Source organism: Taurulus bubalis (genome assembly GCF_910589615.1).
Source record: "Taurulus bubalis genome assembly, chromosome: 17".
Lineage (NCBI taxonomy): Eukaryota > Metazoa > Chordata > Actinopteri > Perciformes > Cottidae > Taurulus > Taurulus bubalis.
In genome coordinates, this window is record NC_136605.1 from 17,300,230 (window position 1) to 17,320,991 (window position 20,762).

Sequence of the window (20,762 nt, forward strand, 5' to 3'; positions counted from 1 at the left end):
GTAATAACCTATTTCTTTTAAGGGTTGGGTGGACCAAAGCCAAGAGCAAATACAATCTACTCTAACAGAGCTGGCAGAACACTCCACTGCGGAAAACAAGCTCTCAGGTCATGGACTTGGTTTGTCATTCCCTATAAATGAACTCCTCGGCTCGTTGAAAACAAGATGAAGGATGACAAAGTGACTTTTCCCCACTTGCCAGTCTACAACTGCCCGTGGCCTTCGTGCCACTTCTCTCGCTAAAGTGTATTTTTAGGTGTCATGAGGGGTTTAGTCATTGGTGAACTTCTTGTTGATGGATTGTTTTGGGCGAACCTGCCTGTTCTTTCCTCGCAGTGGCTAACTGTTGTCAGGGCGCGATAAAATGAAACAGTCCAGCGCCGAGGGAGATCGATGAAGAACATAGTGTCTGTCATTTTATTATACTTCTCAAAAGTGCCGATGAAGTTGCAATTGCTCGTTAATAATGATATCTGATATTTAATGTATATTCTTTCTATAATAACAATTACAAATGGAAATGTGACAATGTGAAAGGGCTTTCTCATATACATATACAAATAATGATCGCCTCAATATGCAGCTCCTTTCGGCTTTCCAGAGCAAGTACAATCTAATTGCAGGACTTAACGCATAACAGAGTATGTTTATATTGTACTGCTATTTTTTTACTAGATTATAACATTTGTTTTTGTACTCTCCATCTTTTAACGGTTCTCCGGCACAGCACTGAAGAGAGAAGGTGTCAGAGGTTTGTGAACAAAGATCAGTCTACATCTGCTTCAAGCAACAGATCCATCAGCAGGTGAGGAAATTCCTTTCAGGTTGACATCATTATTTCCATTCCTCCTGTGGAAACAGACATTCCTGTCATACATACACACTCCTGTCTGCTTGTCTTTACTGCAAAAGTGTTTGTGTCTTGTGTGTGTGTGTGTGTGTGTGTGTGTGTGTGTGTGTGTGTGTGTGTGTGTGTGTGTGTGTGTGTGTGTGTGTGTGTGTGTGTGTGTGTGTGTGCAACAATATACCAGAATTTATCACTGCACTTCTCGCTATCGGCTAGCTCAATCATAAACTGTGTGTGTGTGTGTGTGTGTGTGTGTGTGTGTGTGTGTGTGTGTGTGTGTGTGTGTGTGTGTGTGTGTGTGTGTGTGTGTTTGCTTGGCTGATGGCCATGTGTTGATGTCAGGCTGCATCTGACTCTGTGGTGACATCATCAAGATAAAGAGCAGCGTTTGACCTGGACACAGTTCTTGTGACACGGACACAAGGCTTTTAAGAATGACGTGCGTGTGTGTGTGTGTGTGTGTGTGTGTGTGTGTGTGTGTGTGTGTGTGTGTGTGTGTGTGCGTGTGTGTGTGTGTGTGTGTGTGTGTGTGTGTGTGTGTGTGTGTGTGTGTGACAGCTCTGTACTTGTAATAGCATCCACAGGCCAGACTTCAGGACTCCAGAGGATGATTGCATACTGATTCACAAACTCAAACACACACATATACGACAACAATCTGTCACACACACACACACACACACACACACACACACACACACACACACACACACACACACACCATTATTTCCATCCTATATTGAATAATACTGGCTTTGTTTGTTACAAGTTTCAAATTTTATTTCCAAAAGACAATTGCAAATGCATAGCTTTACAAGACACACAGCACACACACACAGATACGGAAGAAGGCTGAGGACAAGGGGAAGGCAGCCCCAGCAGCGTCCTTACTTTGGTAAAGATGCCCTCCATGATAAGCGTCACACGTACGATAGTATCAACAGATCAATACAGACAGACAGGAAACCTATTTGTTCCCCAATAATTTATATTAAAGGAACAGTCTGACATGAAATATTAATGTTTGGCGTCAAACTGAGATGGTGATGAAGAAGAGCAATATCTCTAAACCTTCTGTGCAGAGATAGCTTTATGTCTGAGACATGATTGGACCTCTCAATGCTTAGATGATCCTAAAATTAAGATCATTTTGACCATTAGATGTTCGTAGATAATGGGCCCTGGCTTAATACAAAGAAGCTCCTCGCCTTGCCTCATTGATATTGAAAAAAATGATAAATGGGCCGCACTCATATTGCTTTTATTTACTGTATTGTATTGGTACTTGACAGTTTGCCTTTCATTCACACAGCGTGATGGCGGTGGAGAGGCCATGCAAGGCAGTGGTCTGACTATCAGGAGCAATTTTGAGATTCAGTGTGGAATTGAACCACCCACTCTGCAAGTAATGGGCAACCCACTCTTCCTTCTGAGCCTTATCCACCCCAAAGAATGCACAACTCCAAAGCTGTCGGGGGAAAAGCCTGCTGGGGCTGAAAACAACACTGATAAGAGCAGTGAGACTGAACCCAAAAGGCCATTTCAAAAGCACATTCTCACGCCCAACTCTGCAAATACGGACGCTTGGTCAGTGGCCCTACGTTTTAAACTATGACGCTCTGGCAGAACAGAAGGTTTGGATGTGTCAGGGACAGCGTGTCAATATACGCTCATTACATGCTTACGGTCTCTTTTTCAAATAGCAATCTCAGGTTTACTTAGTTTTTTATGACAAAACTACTTGGTTAGAGTTAGGAAAAGATTATGCTTTGGATAAAAACAAGTATGTTTTAAGTATTAAGTAAGCAACCTTACAAAACTAAGGTAAAATAAGTCAACATTGTTTCACAGGGGAAACAAAAAACGGTCTAAAAACCTCTCCTCCCGCCCCTTATGGACTTTTTCACGCTTTACACTTTTGCTAGTTGCTCAGCGCATCTAATAACATTGGAGTGATCGGTTGGCCTCTCATCAGACGTCAAGCGTTTGACGAGTTGGGAGCACAAGCAGGTTGCTTATAGGGGAACTACATAGCTGGGTGATATTGCTCTATAGGCTCGTCTGCTGTGTCAAACCTTTCACACAGGTGTCATAATACAAGTTGATGCTATATTGATTGTGACACAAAATAAGAGAGCACTGGAGTTTCTGGAATGTGTGTTACCCCTATACCTGACACACAGAGATGAAAATAAAATCAATCTTCCCATCTCCTGTTTTTTTATTTGACAGCAAACCATATTCCTGAAAATGTCAAACTGTTCCCATACCGAAGAGAAACACAGGCCCTGTGGTGATCTACTTCTATAAAGCTAACTCCACTTGTGCTTTAGATTAATCAGAGTCACAGTATTTGAGTTACTTTCTTCATATGTTGAGAGGCTTTGTGAGCATTTTAATAGCAATGTGTTGAGGTGTAAAGAAATTAAAACAGGTCAAGGAAAATAGCAGTCCAGTAAAGCAATTTCAGCACCAAGTAACTAGTTATATACCGTAAGAGCATTTTTTTTTTTTTACATTAAAGCATTGCTTATTATATGGCTTTAGTACAAGTGGTCTATGCATACTGTATATATTAAAACATTTCTCAAAATCCTTCAAGAGATCACGCAACCTGGATAGTTTAAAAAAATCTCTGTATGCTAAAATATCATCTTTTAGTGAGATCGTACTCTCATCACAGACCAGATCTTTGGCTCACAGCTACTTGGTGTTTCTCTTTCCAGCATTGACTTTATGTTTCTGACGTTAAACCAGGTTGTGGTTTCCACAGTGAAACTCAGCACGTGGTCTCGATGCCCTCACTACACCACCTCCACGTAGTTGGCTGGGTAAAGCCCCTCACACCCGTCGTCCTTCATCCCCCGACACCAGCCCTGATCGTCCTCTTCCTCTATCTTCAAAAACTCCTCAGCTGAAGGGAGACAGAAATACAAAATTAGGATTGCAACTAACAACTTTTTTATCGCTTAATAGTTTGGTCTCAAAAAAGGACCATTTCAGTTTTCCAGTGCTAAAGTTGACGTCTTCAGATTCCTTGTTCAAACCCAAAGATATTTTAAATACCATCATAGAAACAAATATTCACATGTAAGAGGTTGGGACCCGTGAATTGTTAAACAAAATGATATGTATATATATATATAAATCTCATATGTATATATATATTTAAACTATTAAATGACCAATGACAAAATATTTGATTATCACATTTTCTGCAGATCAAATTTTCTGCAGATCAACTACTCAACAATTTACAATAATCTTAGACAATAATGTAGGCTTCTGCATATTAGTTTTAAGGAGTGCAGTTCGGTAAGTCGTGTAGGATTGTTCGTGTTTGTTTACCTGCTTTAAATGACAGCTCATCTGTCTCCTGGCCAACGTAATCATACATAGCTCGTACTTTCACTCCTCCAATAATCACACTGGAAGAGAAAGGCACAGAAAAACAATCAGATCGTGTAAAAACAAAAACTTTCATAGAACAATTCCCTTAAATAAATAATAAATACTCACCTCTTCTCTATTGTTCCTTTCTTTTCGACTTCTTTCTTCCCTTTTTTGTTTTTCTTTTCGGGCATCCATTCCTAAAAAACATTTGAAAAAAATAATAACTCAACATTTAACTTCAGACCCAAAAACTGAATAATATGAATTTAAATTAAAATTGAACCATTTCAGTAATAAGATGTAATGGACAAAAGCTGAAATACCTGGAAGTGAGGCCAGTCGGTGGGCATGCCGGGCCCGTTGGTGTTTTTCCACCAGCGAAGGTCCTCGTGCTCATCGATGGCCATCAACGTGTTGTGGAGCTCATTGTACTCGGCCCTCACACTAAATAAGTCGTGGAGAGTAAATGAAAGCACACAAAATGAGATTGACAAAAATTTAAGGTGAAGCAGAACTCCATTCAATAAATACAACGCAGAGCTGCTATAGTTCAAATGGTTCAACTGACATTTCAATCGCATGTACTGTGCAAACACTTCCACTGTCTCTGGTGCTGTAATTGTACATAAATGGAAATGAAACTTCTGCATCTTAAACTGAGCATTGTATAATCATAACATAAAGGAATATAGGAGGATGACTACTTTATGGATGGATGACTTGGTGGTATTCATTTAAGTGTAACTGATGGTTACACTTAAATGGTTACACGTAAGTGTGCTGATGGTCCTCTGATGCTTATACTTTAACTAAAGTACATTTAAACCTCTAGTTGGCACATAATACTTGCACTGTCATCCAGAGCATTTAAAGTAAAGTGTTACCCAAACATTCAGCAGATTAATAGAGTAAATCATTTCTATCATCTATACCCCCCTGTGGCCCTTGCAGATTTGATAAAGTAATTAAAATGCTTTCATTGCTATTAATTCCTTTAATATATTAGAAGTGAGTCACTGAGTCGTGCCATATGTTGCTGAACAGCTTTTGATTAGAGATGAATTAAGTCAAATTATTGATTTTCACATGCTTAGCTCTGAAGACACACCTGTTTCCCCACTGCATTGATCTTCATCTAATCAGCAGAGACAGCAACCTCACAACAAACACACGCAAAACATAGTTGTTCACCTCTCATTGTTGGTGATGTCCAGGTGCTTGTGGATGGAGAGAAAGGCCTGTTTGAGGAAGACGATCCTCTTTCGCTCCTCGTCCTGCGATTGGTCAAAGATGGACTCCATCTCTTCCATGTAGCGTGGAGCGTAGCGGTTCACCTCCTCGAGGACTTTTTCATAGCGGGCACGAACCTGAACATTTAGACACACTTTCACACACTTCTCACTGGATTTACATCATAGACACTCACACAAAGGTATATGTTACCCGACCCTATCCTAACCCCAACCCTAATTCCCTCGGCAAAAGTTAAACTAAAACTATATTGACAACAAAATGTGAAAAAATGTCTTGAACAAAACTCTTTTTGTTCTTGCCTGACTTTTTGGGGGCATTTCAAGGTTTCTTACCGCCAACGACTGCCGATCTGTGAGCCAGCCCAGGCGCCAGGAAAAAGTCTTGGCTTTGTACATTTCTACAAATCACGAATACGTTAAATAATGGACGTTTTTTTCTTTTCCTTATTTTCTTTTGATGGACGTTACTGCAGTTGGGCAGAGTAAATAATGCATTGGAACCAGTGACTCACAGCAAACAATGTTCTGCTTTTTGGGTTGGAAACCTCAATCAGGCGGCGTGAAAGTGTGCTGCATCGACACAAGTTTGTGTGTGTGTGCACGAGACACAACACCCAGGGCACCCACTCACGACTACGCTGCTTGAGAGCACAACTAGCGGTCAAAGACTCCACAGTGCTTGTAATCACTGACACAAATCAGTCAATAATCTGGAACTGAAGGAGACCAGTCGACAGACGCAGTAAAAATCCTCCAAACTCAATGAAACATGTTGCTGACCTTCTCGGCCTCCTGTTGAGCCAGCTCTCTCTCCTCTTGGATCTTCTTCTGTTTGTCGATGGCGACGTCCGGGTTTCCCTTAGCGTGTACCTCTCGCTCCCGGGCTGCCTGCTCCTTGCGGCTCACTTTGTGGTACGCCCTCCTGGTTTTATCCAGCTGTGGAGGAACCAGAACGCAACGTCCCATCTTGTAAATGGATGAGGAAAATGCAGGATGTGTGTCTGTCTGCATGGACTTTTCAGGACAACAACAATCATCCGTTCAAGAGCAATTCAACCTGTGAGGATCATTTTGAAAACTAAGATGCACCTGAGCTCGTGCCCAGAATAGCATTGTGGTGCATGAGGCCTTTTACTTAATGAGTATCCATTTGTATATTGCATTTTACAAAGTATTGATTCCCTAAAGGTTTGTGTATATGGAAATGGGATGAAAATATGTAATTCTGCTTTAGATGGATGTCATGTCCTCTGGTCCATCGCTGCTCTCAAATCACAGAAAAGCCCAGATTGTGTAACTACAGTTATTGTATTGTTATTTAGTATTGAATATTTAATGTAATCAAGAAAAAGGATTTAAAATCAAGCTTTCAGGGGCTTTACGTATAGTTTTTCTTCCACATATTGCTGTTTACATAACATACTGTATAATACATATCTGTACTTTCCTCTTTGATATTAGGTTTTGCTGCTGCAACTTTGCACACACATTAATGCAATTCACTTTGTCTTTGTAGGGAGGAGTTTTTTTTCTTCATAAAGCACTATGAAAAAAACGGATTGTTTCTCAAAGAGATCACAGCACAAGTTATTTACAGAGTGTGTTTTAGAAAAGAAAATGCTGTTTAATTTCATTTGAATTTAGGTTCCCTGTGGGTTTATCAGGCACTTTACATATTTAAAGAAGATGTGCAGCCTGGCTTCCTCTATGTTATATCAGTATCAGACTCAAGCTTTATATCATCAGTGTCACACCAAACCTGGCTTTTGAATCTGAAAAAATGCAGACCTTTTTAAGTCGTTTGGCCCACGGCTTCTGAGCACGTGTGAAGCCCGTCTCGATGTCCTGGGACTCCTTGAAGCCTCCGAACAACTTCTTGTGGAAGGTGTCCTTCTGCCAGGTCCGGACCCGGTCTCCGTCCTCTGCCACCAGGGAGCGACAGATGGAGGCGTGTAAGGAGGCCAGCCGGTCAGCCGAGGACAGGAAGCACTGCCACGCCTTCAGAATAGATCCGTATAGCGGACCTGAGGGAAGAGAACAAAGAAACACAGAAGGACAATGTTAAATGTTAAATAATAAATGTTCTTTGTGCTTTAGAAATAATTACAATAACCGGCGACTATTTTTAATTGGAATATATATTAGCATCTCTTAAAAAAAAGTAAGATCACAGTCGTAGTAGTAAAATGTGTTGACAAAACCATCAGTATACTTACTGGTGTCCACTACTGGCTTCCACTTGTTGCTCCACTCACTGAGCTGCTGGGCGTACTGCCGCTCCACACGAGCTCGCTCTTGGAAACACGCCACGATGTCATTGCAGGCCTGGAAGGCATCTTCTGTTCGCTTCACAGTGGGATGGTAGTTCCCAGGCTGCCAGGACACAAAGAGAGAGGAAGATCTACTGTTCACACAACATGAACAAGCATTTTAATCCCTCATATTAATGCCCAATAGCATAATCAGTATTCACTACAGCCTTTCGGTTTGTTTTCATTTTGGCTTTACCGTCAATGCCACGTTAAAAATGTCATCTGCTCACATTTGAATCCTGGCAGAGTGGCGACATTAGTTTATGTAGACGATAAACCGATTTAGACTTACAACCAATATTACTTCTACTGCTACTTATAGTGTCAATAATTATACCATTACTGCTGCTGTTACTTCTATTAATGATTGTGGTATTAATATATTAAAACTATTACTACATCTACAACTTCTACTACTGCTCCAAGCATTACAACCCGCAGTGCTATTATTAGTTGCAGTAGTCCTTTCACTAATAGGCTAACAGCAGCACTACTGCTCCCTTCAGTAATTCAACCTTATTTATGTAGCACCTGTCAAAGAAATACTGTGCTGCTGTGCTTCTGTGATTAATAACGTTAAAAGGAAGAGTTCAACATTTTCGGAAGAAGCACTTTTACACTCTTGCCAAGGTTTAAATGAGAAGATTGATACCACTCTGCTGACAGGCTGCTGGATCCAGCTGCTTATTTAGTTTTTAGACGTGAGAATTATATTGAGCGTCTCATCAGACACTCAACAAGAAAGTGAATAAGCATATTTCCTGAAACGTCTACCTATCCCTTTAATCATTGCTCTGTTCCATTCCATTCGCCCAGTTGCTGTGCCAGTTAACCAGCGTGCACACATCTTTGAACCGGCACAGCTAAATGGTATGCAGCCATTATTTATGTCATTAGTTACACCGGTTTGACATTGAACAGTCCGTATATTGGTCCGTATCACATTATCTTGCCAGTCAGTCATAACAAAATCCAGCTTGCATGCGCATCTCCTTACACAGCTGTGACGGAGATGCAGCCGTCTGAGGTCAAGCCCCACGTGCTACAAGTGGCTCTTTACTGGCATTAGGTTTCCTGTGGTAACATCTAATGCCGGCAGCAGCACAGGGCGCGGTCAGCGGACACGAGGACGAGGCCCGGCCATGAAAAAGACAGACGGAGAAGGAAGACTAGAGGGCAGTAGATGCAAAGGCCCTGAGTGTAATAACATATCTGGAGCAAATGTGTTGTTTGTGGATGTGGTATTTGGAAATCTCTCTGCAATTTTCCTGGCAGCCGGCGTGAGCTCCTCCTCAGCACTCACTCCTCTCTTCTTCACTTTCTGTCGGACTCTATCTGTTCGCCACTGACATATTTAGACAGCTGAAGTTTCTGGACACCATATATGCCGCCATGTTGTGTTAAATCATCTGAGGCAATGCGCTTATTGCAAATACCATAAAAAGAACACGTATAAGTAAGACGGATCAAAGTGAGCAGGAGTTTCTCACGGTTGATCTTTTTTACTTGTCAAACAGGTGTATTCCTGTCTTATAATTGATGCTAAAACTGTCTGCATACTTTTCATAGATACCAAAAACAAACAAAAAAAGATGAATCAATATGCAGGACATCTCCAGTAGAATATAAAGAGTGTTAATATTTATTGAGCTATTTGTGTTTAGGGTATGTGATATTTATAAATAATTATTCTTGCCTATATTTTTGCTTTAATATTTTAGATTCAACAGTTATCTGGTTGTCACACATAGTTTAAACATATTTAGAAGTCAGAATACATATGTATTAAAACGTCCCCCAACAACTGAAGGTGATATATTTTCATACAGCCTTCAAAGACTTGGAGACTTGATGCTTTGAATGAAACACGAGTTGTTGTTTTTTCCCTAATCAGAATCAATCAGAAGAGTTCCCATTAGAGGCCTGCTGTTTCTGTTTCTCTCTCTCTTCTCTTTCTTCTTTCTTTCTTTCTGCCGTTGTGGTTTGCGCTGACTCTCCTCACTCGTCTGAAAATTAAATAGAAACAGCTGAGGAATCCAGTTTGAGGCCAACGGCAACGCTGCAGAGACCCAGTTAACCAATCTCTGAGGCCGATGCAAATCCGCTACTAGAGAATCTGTCGGAGCCATAAAACGCAGAATCGGAGAAAATGGCCACAGGCCTCCATTGAAAGAAATCACATTTCATGTCTATAACCAATCATATCAAAACCATAAAGGACTAATAGCAGAAGTAATGCTAGCAGTTACCGAGCTGCTAATGGTCACAGTACTAGCAGTAACTGTAGCAATATTATAGAAATAGTGCCAGCTTAGACAGAAATGTTTGTCCTAAAAGAATAACAAGGCTCATCAGTCCGGTCAAACATTTAGAGTCTGCTGCAGATATTAAAAAACACCAGCGTCATTTCTTTTGTACTTGAAAACAGCAAAAGGATGTGTGAAGAGAGACGCATCATAGAACGTCTTTATGAGTGAGGAGGACAGTATAACATGGGCCCGGGGCTGAGACTGATGCAGCACAGCTGCTGCTATCTATTAGTATCGTACACTTCTACAGAATGCACGATAATTGCTAATTTCTTAAAGTGGCGGTGACTTTGCAAATCCAAAACAAAAGAGCTTCGGTCTGCAGTTTAATGACAGACAGACCTTCGAGCAGACCAGAACTGGCGTGCAAACATCCAACACAACAGGCAGCTGGCAAAATTATAGGATGGAAGAGATAAAGGTGGAGCTGCACATCGAGGCCATACGAGAGAAACAAAGCCGGTATTAAAGCGGTCGAACACGCAAATTAGATAGTCGGGCACTTTGAATGTTGGAAGTGTTTACAGCTTTAAAAACATGGCGGCAAAAGCCGAGCTGTAAACAGAGTGCAGATCAGTTCATATGCAGAACGGTAAAATAGTTTGATGTGTATTACTGGTGCTGAATTGGAGTAAAGCAAACTTAAGCAAGATGATGATGAAATACAGGAATCAACAAGTTTATTGTGAGTGTAATTCATCATGTGTTATCGTGTGAATAATTCTCAATGAAATGGTCCAGTGTGCTGAAGATAGATCTAAAGCTTCACTCAGGATAACACTGCAATGTATTGTTTCTTTGTCAAACATGAAGAACTTTCTATTTACTAAGTCACTCATTTCTTTGAAGCTAATTTATTTCCATTTGTTTTTTTATTATGTTGAGGTGAGCACTGGGAATGAAAGCCAACACATCTTATATGAACAATATCCTGTCAATAAGACACTGCACCCATTATGTTCTGTAAGTAAAGTTCACCACTTGTGTCACTTACTAAGCAACTTGATTGAGACTTTCTTTTTAAAGGACAAGTTCGACAGTTTGGGTAATAAGCTTATTCACTTTCCTGCAAGAGATCGACGAGAAGATCAACGCTACTCTCGGGTCTGTGCCGTAAATGTGAAGCTGCCGGCGGTTAGCTTAGCAAAGACTCAAAACAGCTGGAACAGCTGGCTCTATCTGAAGGTATCAAAGGCCACCTACCAGCACACCTTAAACTCATTAGACTTCAGGAAGTCACTTTGGACAACATCAGGAAAGAAAGGTAAAAGATCTCTGCATAGGAGCTGAAGACACCGAGCAGAAGAACCCACACATAAACACAGCATGCAGCAGAACAATGATGTCACAGAGGGCAGTGAAAATGGAAAAACCCTGGATGTGTCCTGGATCCACAGAGGAACGAGCCTAGCGCTTTATGGACTACTTTGTCGATCAAACACAGACAAACAAACACCTGATGAGCTGAGCACTATCACAAAACCCCCTTAGAGCGCAGTCAATCCACATCAATCCAGAGTGCACAATGGTACACTATTCACGTCTAAAAATCAAAGCACAGCCTTGTTCACACTGATACGAAGACTGAATCACTAACTGTTTCGTCTGGTTTGAAAAGGAAGGTCACCGAGGCTCCAGGGGGAAATCTAACTTGGATCCGTCTTTTTCTTTTTGTCCCGAAAGACACACACACACACACACACACAAAATACACACTCTTACCATCCAAAAGCTGCGACTGTTGGCATCTCCAACGCTGCTGTCTGATGGCAGAGTCGACATCCTGTTCTCTGAGAGAGAGAAGAGCATGTGATTAGTTCAGAGTATGTATCTTCTTCTTTTTAATCTGTCTGTGATATGTTTGTAATACATATTATAATATGAGCCTTTCTTGAGTGGCAATCTCAAACATGAAGCTATATTTCAGTTCACCAGAGGTTATTCAAGAAAGTGAATGTAAAGTATGTGACTCTTATTATTATAATTATTATTATTATTATATGCTCTTGTATTCTCACATGGTTATGTCCTAACCCACATTTTTTACAGTTCCATAATTCAGTCACCACTAATCCATTAGGAAACCACGACCTCTCAACCGACAGATACCATCAAATGCATTGATATGAATTACTTTTAAAGTGTGCATTTCATTATTAATACAACATTAATTGTATTTATGGGGGTACAACTGCAGAAGTAACTCCTGGGGTGCAAGTCCCTGGTTGGGAATCCCTGTCTTAATGTGCCGTACGTCTCTTTGAGGCTCTATGATAGGAGAGCACTCGATATGCCCTCAGATAAATGACCGGCCATTTAATGGAGGCTCAGACCCATTGAAGAGTTGTAGCTGCTGTTGGAGGATGGTGTGTACAGTACATTTAGGCATGTCGTAACAACATCAGAGCATGGAGTATCTTCTCCCAGCAATCCAGCTTTCAAACAAGAGCTATCCTAAAATAAATAGGCGTCCGGTCATTCCGCTCATCTAGAAAGGAAACAAGTAAAAAGTTATGTCTGCCTCAAAATGAAGTGATCTACATGAAGTACTTGAGATCTTTGAATGACGTTGCACTCGAAAAAAAAAAATAGATACTTTTCCAGTTAAATATCTAAGCAGCACACAGCAGTTTTTGCCTTCTGGTGTTTCTAACCCTCGCTGCACCCGGAGCTGAACTCCACCCAGACACAGCCTTCATGTCTGGCCTGTTTTTCCTCCCTGCAGCCATCTCTCTCTCCAAAGGCTCACAATTAGATTCGATGATTTCCCTCCACATCCTGCTGTTCACGGGGCATCACATGCTCCAGCATAATGCCAGGCCTCTCTCTCCCTGCCTGGATCTTCCCCGGCTTACTGTCGTGATCCTCTGAACGCTGAGGTCTCGTAGATTACACAACCCTGTGTTCTGCAGGAGGTCAGAGAAATAAGGGATCGCCTCCCTTTTAACCCTTGACCTGGACTTCCTGTCCCCCGGCTGCCTTGCTGTCCTCGGGGGACTGTGTCTGAGTTTCCAGAGGAAGGTGGGGGTGGGGAGCTCTGCTGTCCCTAATGTCAAATAAGTTTCTGCATTCCTGCAAGTTTTATACTAAGTCGTCTCCAATCTCATGAAACCAGCAAAATGCCTGTGGGAATTTAATCCCAACTGTATATTCATCCTCTAAGTACACAAGCAAGTCACTTACACTACAACTGTAATCTACTGACATGCCTCTCAAATATGATTGTATACTTTTCTAAACATTAGGATCATGTCATAGACTTCATAATCATTTACACATCCTCTGAAAGGCTGGGATGGGCCTCTCTATCCTGAAAATGTAAATAACATATGTCTTTTAAATAATTATATGTAAATATATATGTATATATGAAAAAATCTAGAAAAGCCGGACTGGTTCATTTTAATACTACTTCACTGCCCTATGAGGTCCACACAGAGTTTACTGGATAACTTACCACCTACCAGCACAGATCTAGTTCCACCATGGGGTCCTCCAGACTTTTTATAATCTCTTGGCAGGTCCGACAGGAAATTTGTTCCCCCAGTTTTCAATAGTCCTGTCTCAACCCAGTCCTCCCAGTATCTAGAACTCTAACTTTTCATGTTAAATCTGCGTAACAACGGACTGAGACTGAAGGTATTCCGTGTTATAAGATCCCATCTGGAGTTTCCAACCAACCAACTCTTTCACCCCTGTTTCCTGCACTCCTCCCCCTGTCCTCGTTTCATCTGTCACACATAACTCACCACACACACACACACACACACACACACACACACACACACACACACACACACACACACACACACATTGCATAGAGGAAATATATAGTAACAAATGAACGCACAGAGCAGAAATAGGAGCTCAGTCCCTCCCTTAGATCTCTCTGACAGCAGCTACAGCCATGGGAGGCTCACAGTTTCTTACCTCTGTAACTGTTGGGGCCCTCTCTGCTTCAAACCTCCTTTTCTTCTTTTGTTGGGCAGCTTCAAACTTTTTTCCAGCTCAATCTCTGTGCAGACTCTGAGGCTCCTTCTCTCTCTCCGTCTTGTCTTCCTCACGCTTCTCCTCTTCTTCTCCAACTTTGATTTTCCACTCGTCCTGGAGTGCTGCTCCTGCTCTTCCCTTTTCTTTGGCCCACTGTTTGTGTCAGATGAGTTGGCTTCTTTTTTTTTTCTTCCCTCCTTTTCCTCCCTCACACCCCCCTCCCTCCCTCTCTCTCTCTCTCTCTCTCTCTCTCTCTCTCTCTCTCTCTCTCTCTCTTTCTCCAAAACAGCTGCAGGAAACTCTTGTTCTTTGCACTCCACCATTTGTTGAAGATCGTCTCGTTTTTTCTCTTTCATTCAGTCGCTTCACCTCCGTCAGAGAAGTCTTAATGAGGCAGTGTGTGTGTGTGTGTGTGTGTGTGTGTGTGTGTGTGCGTGTATGTGTGTGTGTGTGTGTGTGTGTGTGTGTGTGTGTGTGTCTAGGTGAGTCACAATAGCTGAGTCACCAGCTAAAGTATGTGTGCGTGTGCGTTTGTGTGCGTTTGTGTGTGTGTGTGTCAACTGGGCTATAAACTATGTTTTACTATTTTACAAAAGAAGCACGAAGCATGACCAGATAAGGACAACTCCATGTGCTTGTCTCTAGACCCCCTCTTCCTCCCTTCAACACTCCCTCGGGATAGTTCAGTAAGCTTGCCTCCACAGCTGGAGGATGCATCCGGTGTGTGTGTGTGTGTGCATGTGTGTGTGTGTTTTTGTGTGTGTGTATGTAATAAATGCAGAGATCCTTTGAAGTCAGAGACCCCTGAAGAAGAATTGTTCACACTCACATGTGCTGCTCTTGCTTCTTGCTGCTGAACTTGTGAAACTTTGTCGTGTCAGAACTTGTCATGTAAATAACTCGGCAACTGTTTACGCCCAACTACAACCTGCTCTTAAAACCGTAATCCCGTGTTAGTAATCCTATAATCACATCTGGAAGGATAGTATCATGACAACACTGTAGATCTTGTGATTAAAATGATAATAACCATAAGAGGCAGCAAGCGGAATAAAGTTGATGGTCAGTAATGTTTATACAGTATAGATTGACATGTAAAGGCTTTAGGAAAAGATCAAATTAATATTATGGTGATTACAGAGCGGCCTTCTACTTCAGGTCAGCTACAAACAATGTGTTACTGAAGTAGACACATGTTTACTTTGTTTAAATGTATTGATGCAATCCTTAAATGTTGATGATGATGGTCGTAAAAGTACAAAAGTACTTTGTTACTCTTCCACCAAAATCATTATTTACTTTAAAGCCGTCCATTATTCATATTGTATGAAATTAAGTGCAACAAGTACACTTAAAAATAGTGTTGTTTACAAATGTTTTGGCAAGTGCGCTAATCTTGTTTACGTTGATGTGACATAAGTGTAAATCTGTAAAACATATGAATCAAACCAGGCTTCATAATAAGTTTTTCAAACATTCAAAATGGATGTCTGCTGGCTAAACTGTTGCACTACATCTCTGAAGAGTGATTCAATGCGGGACGTTAACCGGTGAGTCAGATCTGTATATAGATACAGGGCGTGCAGCTCACTGTTGGGACCCTCGGTATTTTGCTCGTTTAAAGTCCGATCACATGAACGGGTCTCTTTCAAACTAATTTCGTCGATCTCATTTCAAATATTTTGGCAGATTATACACCCCCTTTTTTAAGCCACCAGCATACTTTAATTATATTTGGCTCTGTTTATTGAGGCATTGATACATCTCGCCTCAGCATATCTGATTTGTAAGGTCTTATATTCAGTTCAGTCACGCCTTTTATCGTGTATCCTGCTGTAATAGTCTTTATTTACATCTACACCTTTGTGTAACTATAACTGTCTGCAAGTTTTTATTGTGAAGTTTTCAACGGAAGTGTCATACCCCTTCTGGTCACAATGAATAACTGCAACTTTATTTTGATAAATATCCGTAGTTGCGTGGTGGGACCACTAGATGGAATAGAATTATGCGTGGTTTTAAAATATCACCAAAAGTAATTTGTAATAAACCTGATAATTTGTTTCTTTTATTTCTACTTAATCTTTAATGTGAACTAGTATGATGAGTGTTTGTGCCTTCCAGTGGCCACAGTGACTAACTGCACTCAGTCTCGTCGGAGATGGTTGGGGGCACAGGAGTAGGCTAGTTATACAATATATGCAGAAATACTCGTAATTCTAATTCTAAATACACAGGTTGTCTGGGTCTGAGGCTAGCTACTTGTATTAGTGTGTACTGCTAGAAGGTAATTAAGTGCACAACACAACTGTCATTTAAATGTACTCACTAGTGAAGAAATATGCTGTAAGGTTTGTTGTGTTTCTAATTTATTTAACATTGTTTTAGTTTGGATAATGTTTGACTTTATTGGAAGAATGCCGTTGCCGTTTCTGAGAGGACAGAAATACTAAATACATGCAGGTTGTCTTGCTCAGCGACTGGCTACTTGTAATGTAATGATTGTGTTACTATGTAATGCAGATAAATGTTGTACATCTTGTTAATTAATCCTGATACGTTTCTCTTTTCTTTTACCTGAGTTTAGTTTTGACAATGTCAATGTTCACGTATTTAGAATTGACGAGTATGTCTGCCCTCTGGTGGCCACAATGCGTAGCTATACCTATTGGAGTCGTTTTATTTTGAAAGTCTCATTCGGAAGCACTACTGTGTTGCGTTTGACTTTACTAGTAGAGTGCAGGTGCCGTTCCTCACTATTGCCACAAGGGGGCGGAAATACTCATGATTCTATATACAGAGAGGGTCAGAGGCTGGTTGCTTGTTCTGTAAAGCTTTTACTGTTTGCAGGTAATTATATGCACAGCTCATCTTTCCTTTAAAGTTACATTACAATGCAGAGATAAACATGCTGTTTTTTAAACCAGTTTATCTTTTATGTGTATCTCAATTCAGTTCTGACAAGTTCAACACCAATGTATATAAAACCCATGAGCGCCACTGCCCTCTGGTGGCCACTGGGCGTAACTACTTCCATTGTAATTTATTTTATTTTGAAAATATTATTTGGAAGTAGTACTAATTAGTTTTCTGTCTTCTTATACACTGTCCATAGTTGTGTTTGACACAACTGTAAGGTCTCTTAAACCCGTAGAGGTCATCTCATATGTATCTCGTTAGTTACAGAGAAATAAAGTCAAACCCATTAGTCAAACGCAATAACACATTATACTGTATTTCCGGTTACTTTGAAGATGTGTGGCGGTTGGAGGGCATCTCAAAGCATTTCTTGAGTTATTTGAAAATCGACAGTCAAGTGTATATTTTTAATAGCCCCTTAATAAGATAATTAGAGGTTAATAAAGCAGAGATAATTTTTGACTTGTTTGTTGGTCATTTTTTCCAACGGCCCACTCCGGTCCACTAGGGGCGGTAATGCTCTTTAGAGCTGCCGGCTAACCGATCTTCTTAAAACCGAAGTAGCGAAAGAGGCTTCGGTCATTTTTTTGTCCGCCTCGACTGGAGCACCTCTCGTGCTACTGGTAAGAAGATATTTTACTATTATGAGATTTAGTTTGTTTAATCATCGCATATAATAGATTAATATTGCAGTTCTACAACCGACGTTAGATGGATCACGTTAACATTCACTGCTGCGAACTGTTTTAGCCTCATACCATAGATCATTGCTGTTACTTAAACGTTCATTCGGTTTGATTAACTATAACGAAAGATGTTTGCAGTAACACGTTGAGGGATATCAGAAGTTAATGAAATAACACATACAAATCTACCTTGGTTGATGCATTGAATGAATTTTACACGACCACACGTGGCTCCGACCTGAAGCACATGAGCCACTTATAGGCCACGTGTTGTCTGGTGCTAAAACACCACAATGACAGCGTATTGTCAACTGATGTAAATGGTCCGTTTTGTCGACTGTTACAGCCGGTTTCTCCGGTGTATATAACAGCTGAATTAGCCCGACAGGCGCAGCTTAAACCCTGTGTCACCGCCACGTGGTGAGGCTAAACTCCCAGGTAGCTAACATGGTAGCTAACTATCACAGTAATCTGTTATCACAACATGATAGCGGCTCTGTGTATCTAAACGTTACAAGATATGTCGTTAATATTAAAACGGCAACATGTTGTGGGTTTAGCTGTCTCTCTCCCCTGATGACGTGCACTGGGCTCTGAGTCTATTTGAGGAGAACGTGCATCTTTGGCCCTGACAAGCCAACGTTTCTGAGGAGAAAATGAATTAATACATTATTGTTGGCCAGAGGTCATAGTGATAATAATTCAGTAACACTTGCTTTTGTCCCTTTTCAGGTCTTAACAAGTGGTACCACTCATTGGGTCCAAAGGTGTGTATTATGTTTGTGTACTCTATTATTATTATTATAAATGCTTTGATGGCAACCAACAGCACTACCAATGTAAAGGAAGACACATTTAGTTAACTCCTCTAAATTATTGACAGTGGTGCAGTTACGAACTGTGACCAATAGAGAGCAACAAGTACATGATTTACTCGAATACGTGTAGTACCAGTACATCTGTTGAGCAGACTTAAAGAGCCCTTCTTCAGGGTGGTCTGGGTTTTTTGTTGAGGAGTAGATGCGTTAACGTGAGCTGTTCAGTATCGTTAACTTATAATTTAATTATACATACATCATCCAAATGTTTTTTTGTGACGCACGTTCCTTCCTGTTTTGAACTCAAAGTGGAGGGTGGGTTTAGCTGTCTCTCTCCCCTGATGACTTGCACTGGGCTCTGAGTCCGTTTGAAGAGAACGTGCATCTCTGGCCCTGACAAGCCAGAGTTCCTGAGGAGAAAATAAACCAAAGCTGGTCAAAAGTGTTAGCGATAACAACACACTAACTGTTGCTCTTGTCTTTTCTTCAGGTATTTCAGGAAGTGATGCCACTCCTCGCAGACTGGACTTAAATCAGGTATGTCATGATGCTCCATCTCTTGGCTTTAATAGCAGACTGTGTGAATGCAGATCTCTTGTGATGTATAGCACTGGGCTCCGATAATTAGTGATGATAAAAGTGCAGATCTGCCCGTGACACGGCAGGCTCTGAAGAGACGATTGCAAAAAATGTTTTACCTGTGTAGAAATACGATTGTTCTGACTTCTTTTCCTTGCTGTTTCAGATGCTGATCTTCCTCCAGACGCCATCAGCCGTAGAACCGTGCAATGTGACTTTTCTTTTTCCAAAGCTTAATATTGTCCTGTATTTGCTCTGATTAATAAAACAAAACTTTATCACATTAGATTTTTCATTTTTCTACAAATACTTCAGAGTATGGCACTGCTCATTCAACTGATGTTTCTGTGTTGGGGTCACTGACTACTTCAACTGCAGCATTTATGCATTAATTTTCCTGTAGACTGACTTTAAACGGTGAGAACCTCGTACTTAAATGTACTGATTATAGTTTGTAATTTAAATGACATAACCCACATGTGAACTCATTAAAGTTTAACTTAAATGTTTTTAGTTTTACTAACATCGGCAAAGCTGGTAACTCACCAGATTTGATTGTTTAGGACCACTGGTTTAGGATATACAGGGTATTAATACAATACTTAATGGCTAACTGCAATAAACTTTAATATATGTCCGACAGGGTACTTAGAAATATTTCACAAATCACTTAAATACTTGCATTATACAGTACAAATGGAGTGATGGTGGTGGTATACAATTAGATACTTAGGGGGTTTTAATATAAGGAGTGTTTTATATTGTGCACATTGTTACGAGATACTCTGGCTGAGACTAGAACTTTTTATAAATAATGTAACAGTACTTTAGTGGCTCAAATGATCTGTTAGAAACTCAACTGAGTGGAGCCGACTAAACTTTCATTCAAACCTAGAAGTTAATCTGTATTTATCAGACAATATACTGATTAAAGATCACTGCAGCAAGATCTCCCACTTTCAAGTGAGTGCATGATGCAAATCAAAAAATACATTTTATTTAAAAGCTTCTATTATCAAGTGCAAGTTTCTTGCATAGTTTGGCTCCTTTTGATAACATATTGTAAAAGGAGCCTGTTGACTGATATGCAATTATTTCACATTTGCACAGAAGAAAAAATAAACTCTCTTTATATATACTCTTACAATAGTGTGCCATCCCCAAATTCACGTAACCTGAGAACTATTTGCTGGGCTGTTGACAAATGTAGCCCTATGAAGTGAGTGAGTAGATTAGAAACCTCTGTCTCGCTCCACAGGCCGAATATCAGTCTCCAGGTGGAAAAGAAACATTTCATTCAAGAAATAGCAACAACAAAAACTAGAACTTGGTTTCTGTATCTTTATTATAATTCTAACAATGTATTATCTCTTAAAACATTTGAAATTCATATATGTCTATATGAATGTATGTGTGTATGTTCTGAAAAAAATTAGAGACCACTTCAAATTGTTCTTAAATCAGCATTTCTACGTGTATGGCATTCCAGTGTCGGTTAAATTTCAATACAGGCGCACCTGATGAGGTACTGGTCAGGTGATCACCGCAACCACTTCTTATTTAATGAATAAAAGTATAAAAACCAGTGCTGTGGTCGTCACTATCCTCTTGATATAGGACCAGCTGGATGGCAGCAACAGTTAGTGGTACCTCAAA

At 40.5% G+C, this 20,762-nt stretch overlaps 1 protein-coding gene and 1 long non-coding RNA gene across 3 annotated transcripts; one reads left to right on the plus strand and one right to left on the minus strand.

Moving 5' to 3' along the window:
- Positions 1-1,614: 1,614 nt before the first annotated feature.
- LOC306749473 (protein kinase C and casein kinase substrate in neurons protein 3) lies at positions 1,615-14,572 on the minus strand. Of its 2 annotated transcripts, none has more exons than XM_079232774.1 (10): positions 14,045-14,572; positions 11,837-11,904; positions 7,710-7,866; positions 7,282-7,517; positions 6,274-6,429; positions 5,432-5,607; positions 4,564-4,684; positions 4,367-4,437; positions 4,196-4,275; positions 1,615-3,761 (listed from the first exon to the last, which is right to left on the minus strand). In XM_079232774.1, the coding sequence occupies exons 2-10, from the start codon at positions 11,894-11,896 to the stop codon at positions 3,652-3,654; spliced, it is 1,167 nt and encodes a 388-aa protein (XP_079088900.1). In that variant the 5' UTR covers positions 11,897-11,904; positions 14,045-14,572; the 3' UTR covers positions 1,615-3,651. The 2 variants fall into 2 exon arrangements, with proteins under 2 accessions (XP_079088900.1, XP_079088901.1); XM_079232775.1 differs by lacking the exon at positions 14,045-14,572 and adding an exon at positions 13,572-13,682.
- A 3,008-nt stretch (positions 14,573-17,580) lies between these two features.
- On the plus strand, positions 17,581-19,392 carry LOC306749925. The gene is made up of 4 exons (XR_013771188.1): positions 17,581-17,646; positions 18,442-18,476; positions 19,018-19,064; positions 19,273-19,392. It is a non-coding gene; the product is annotated as an uncharacterized lncRNA (long non-coding RNA).
- The last annotated feature ends 1,370 nt before the right edge of the window (positions 19,393-20,762 follow it).

Coding starts and splice junctions, on each gene's coding strand:
- LOC306749473 (XM_079232774.1), bottom strand. CDS start 11,896: ATGTCGACTCTGCCATCAGACAGCAGCGTTGGAGATGCCAACAGTCGC. Junction 4,438..4,563: donor CCGACTGGCCTCACTTCCAG/GTATTTCAGCTT, acceptor AATGTTTTTTAG/GAATGGATGCCCGAAAAGAA. Junction 4,276..4,366: donor AAAGGAACAATAGAGAAGAG/GTGAGTATTTAT, acceptor TTTCTCTTCCAG/TGTGATTATTGGAGGAGTGA.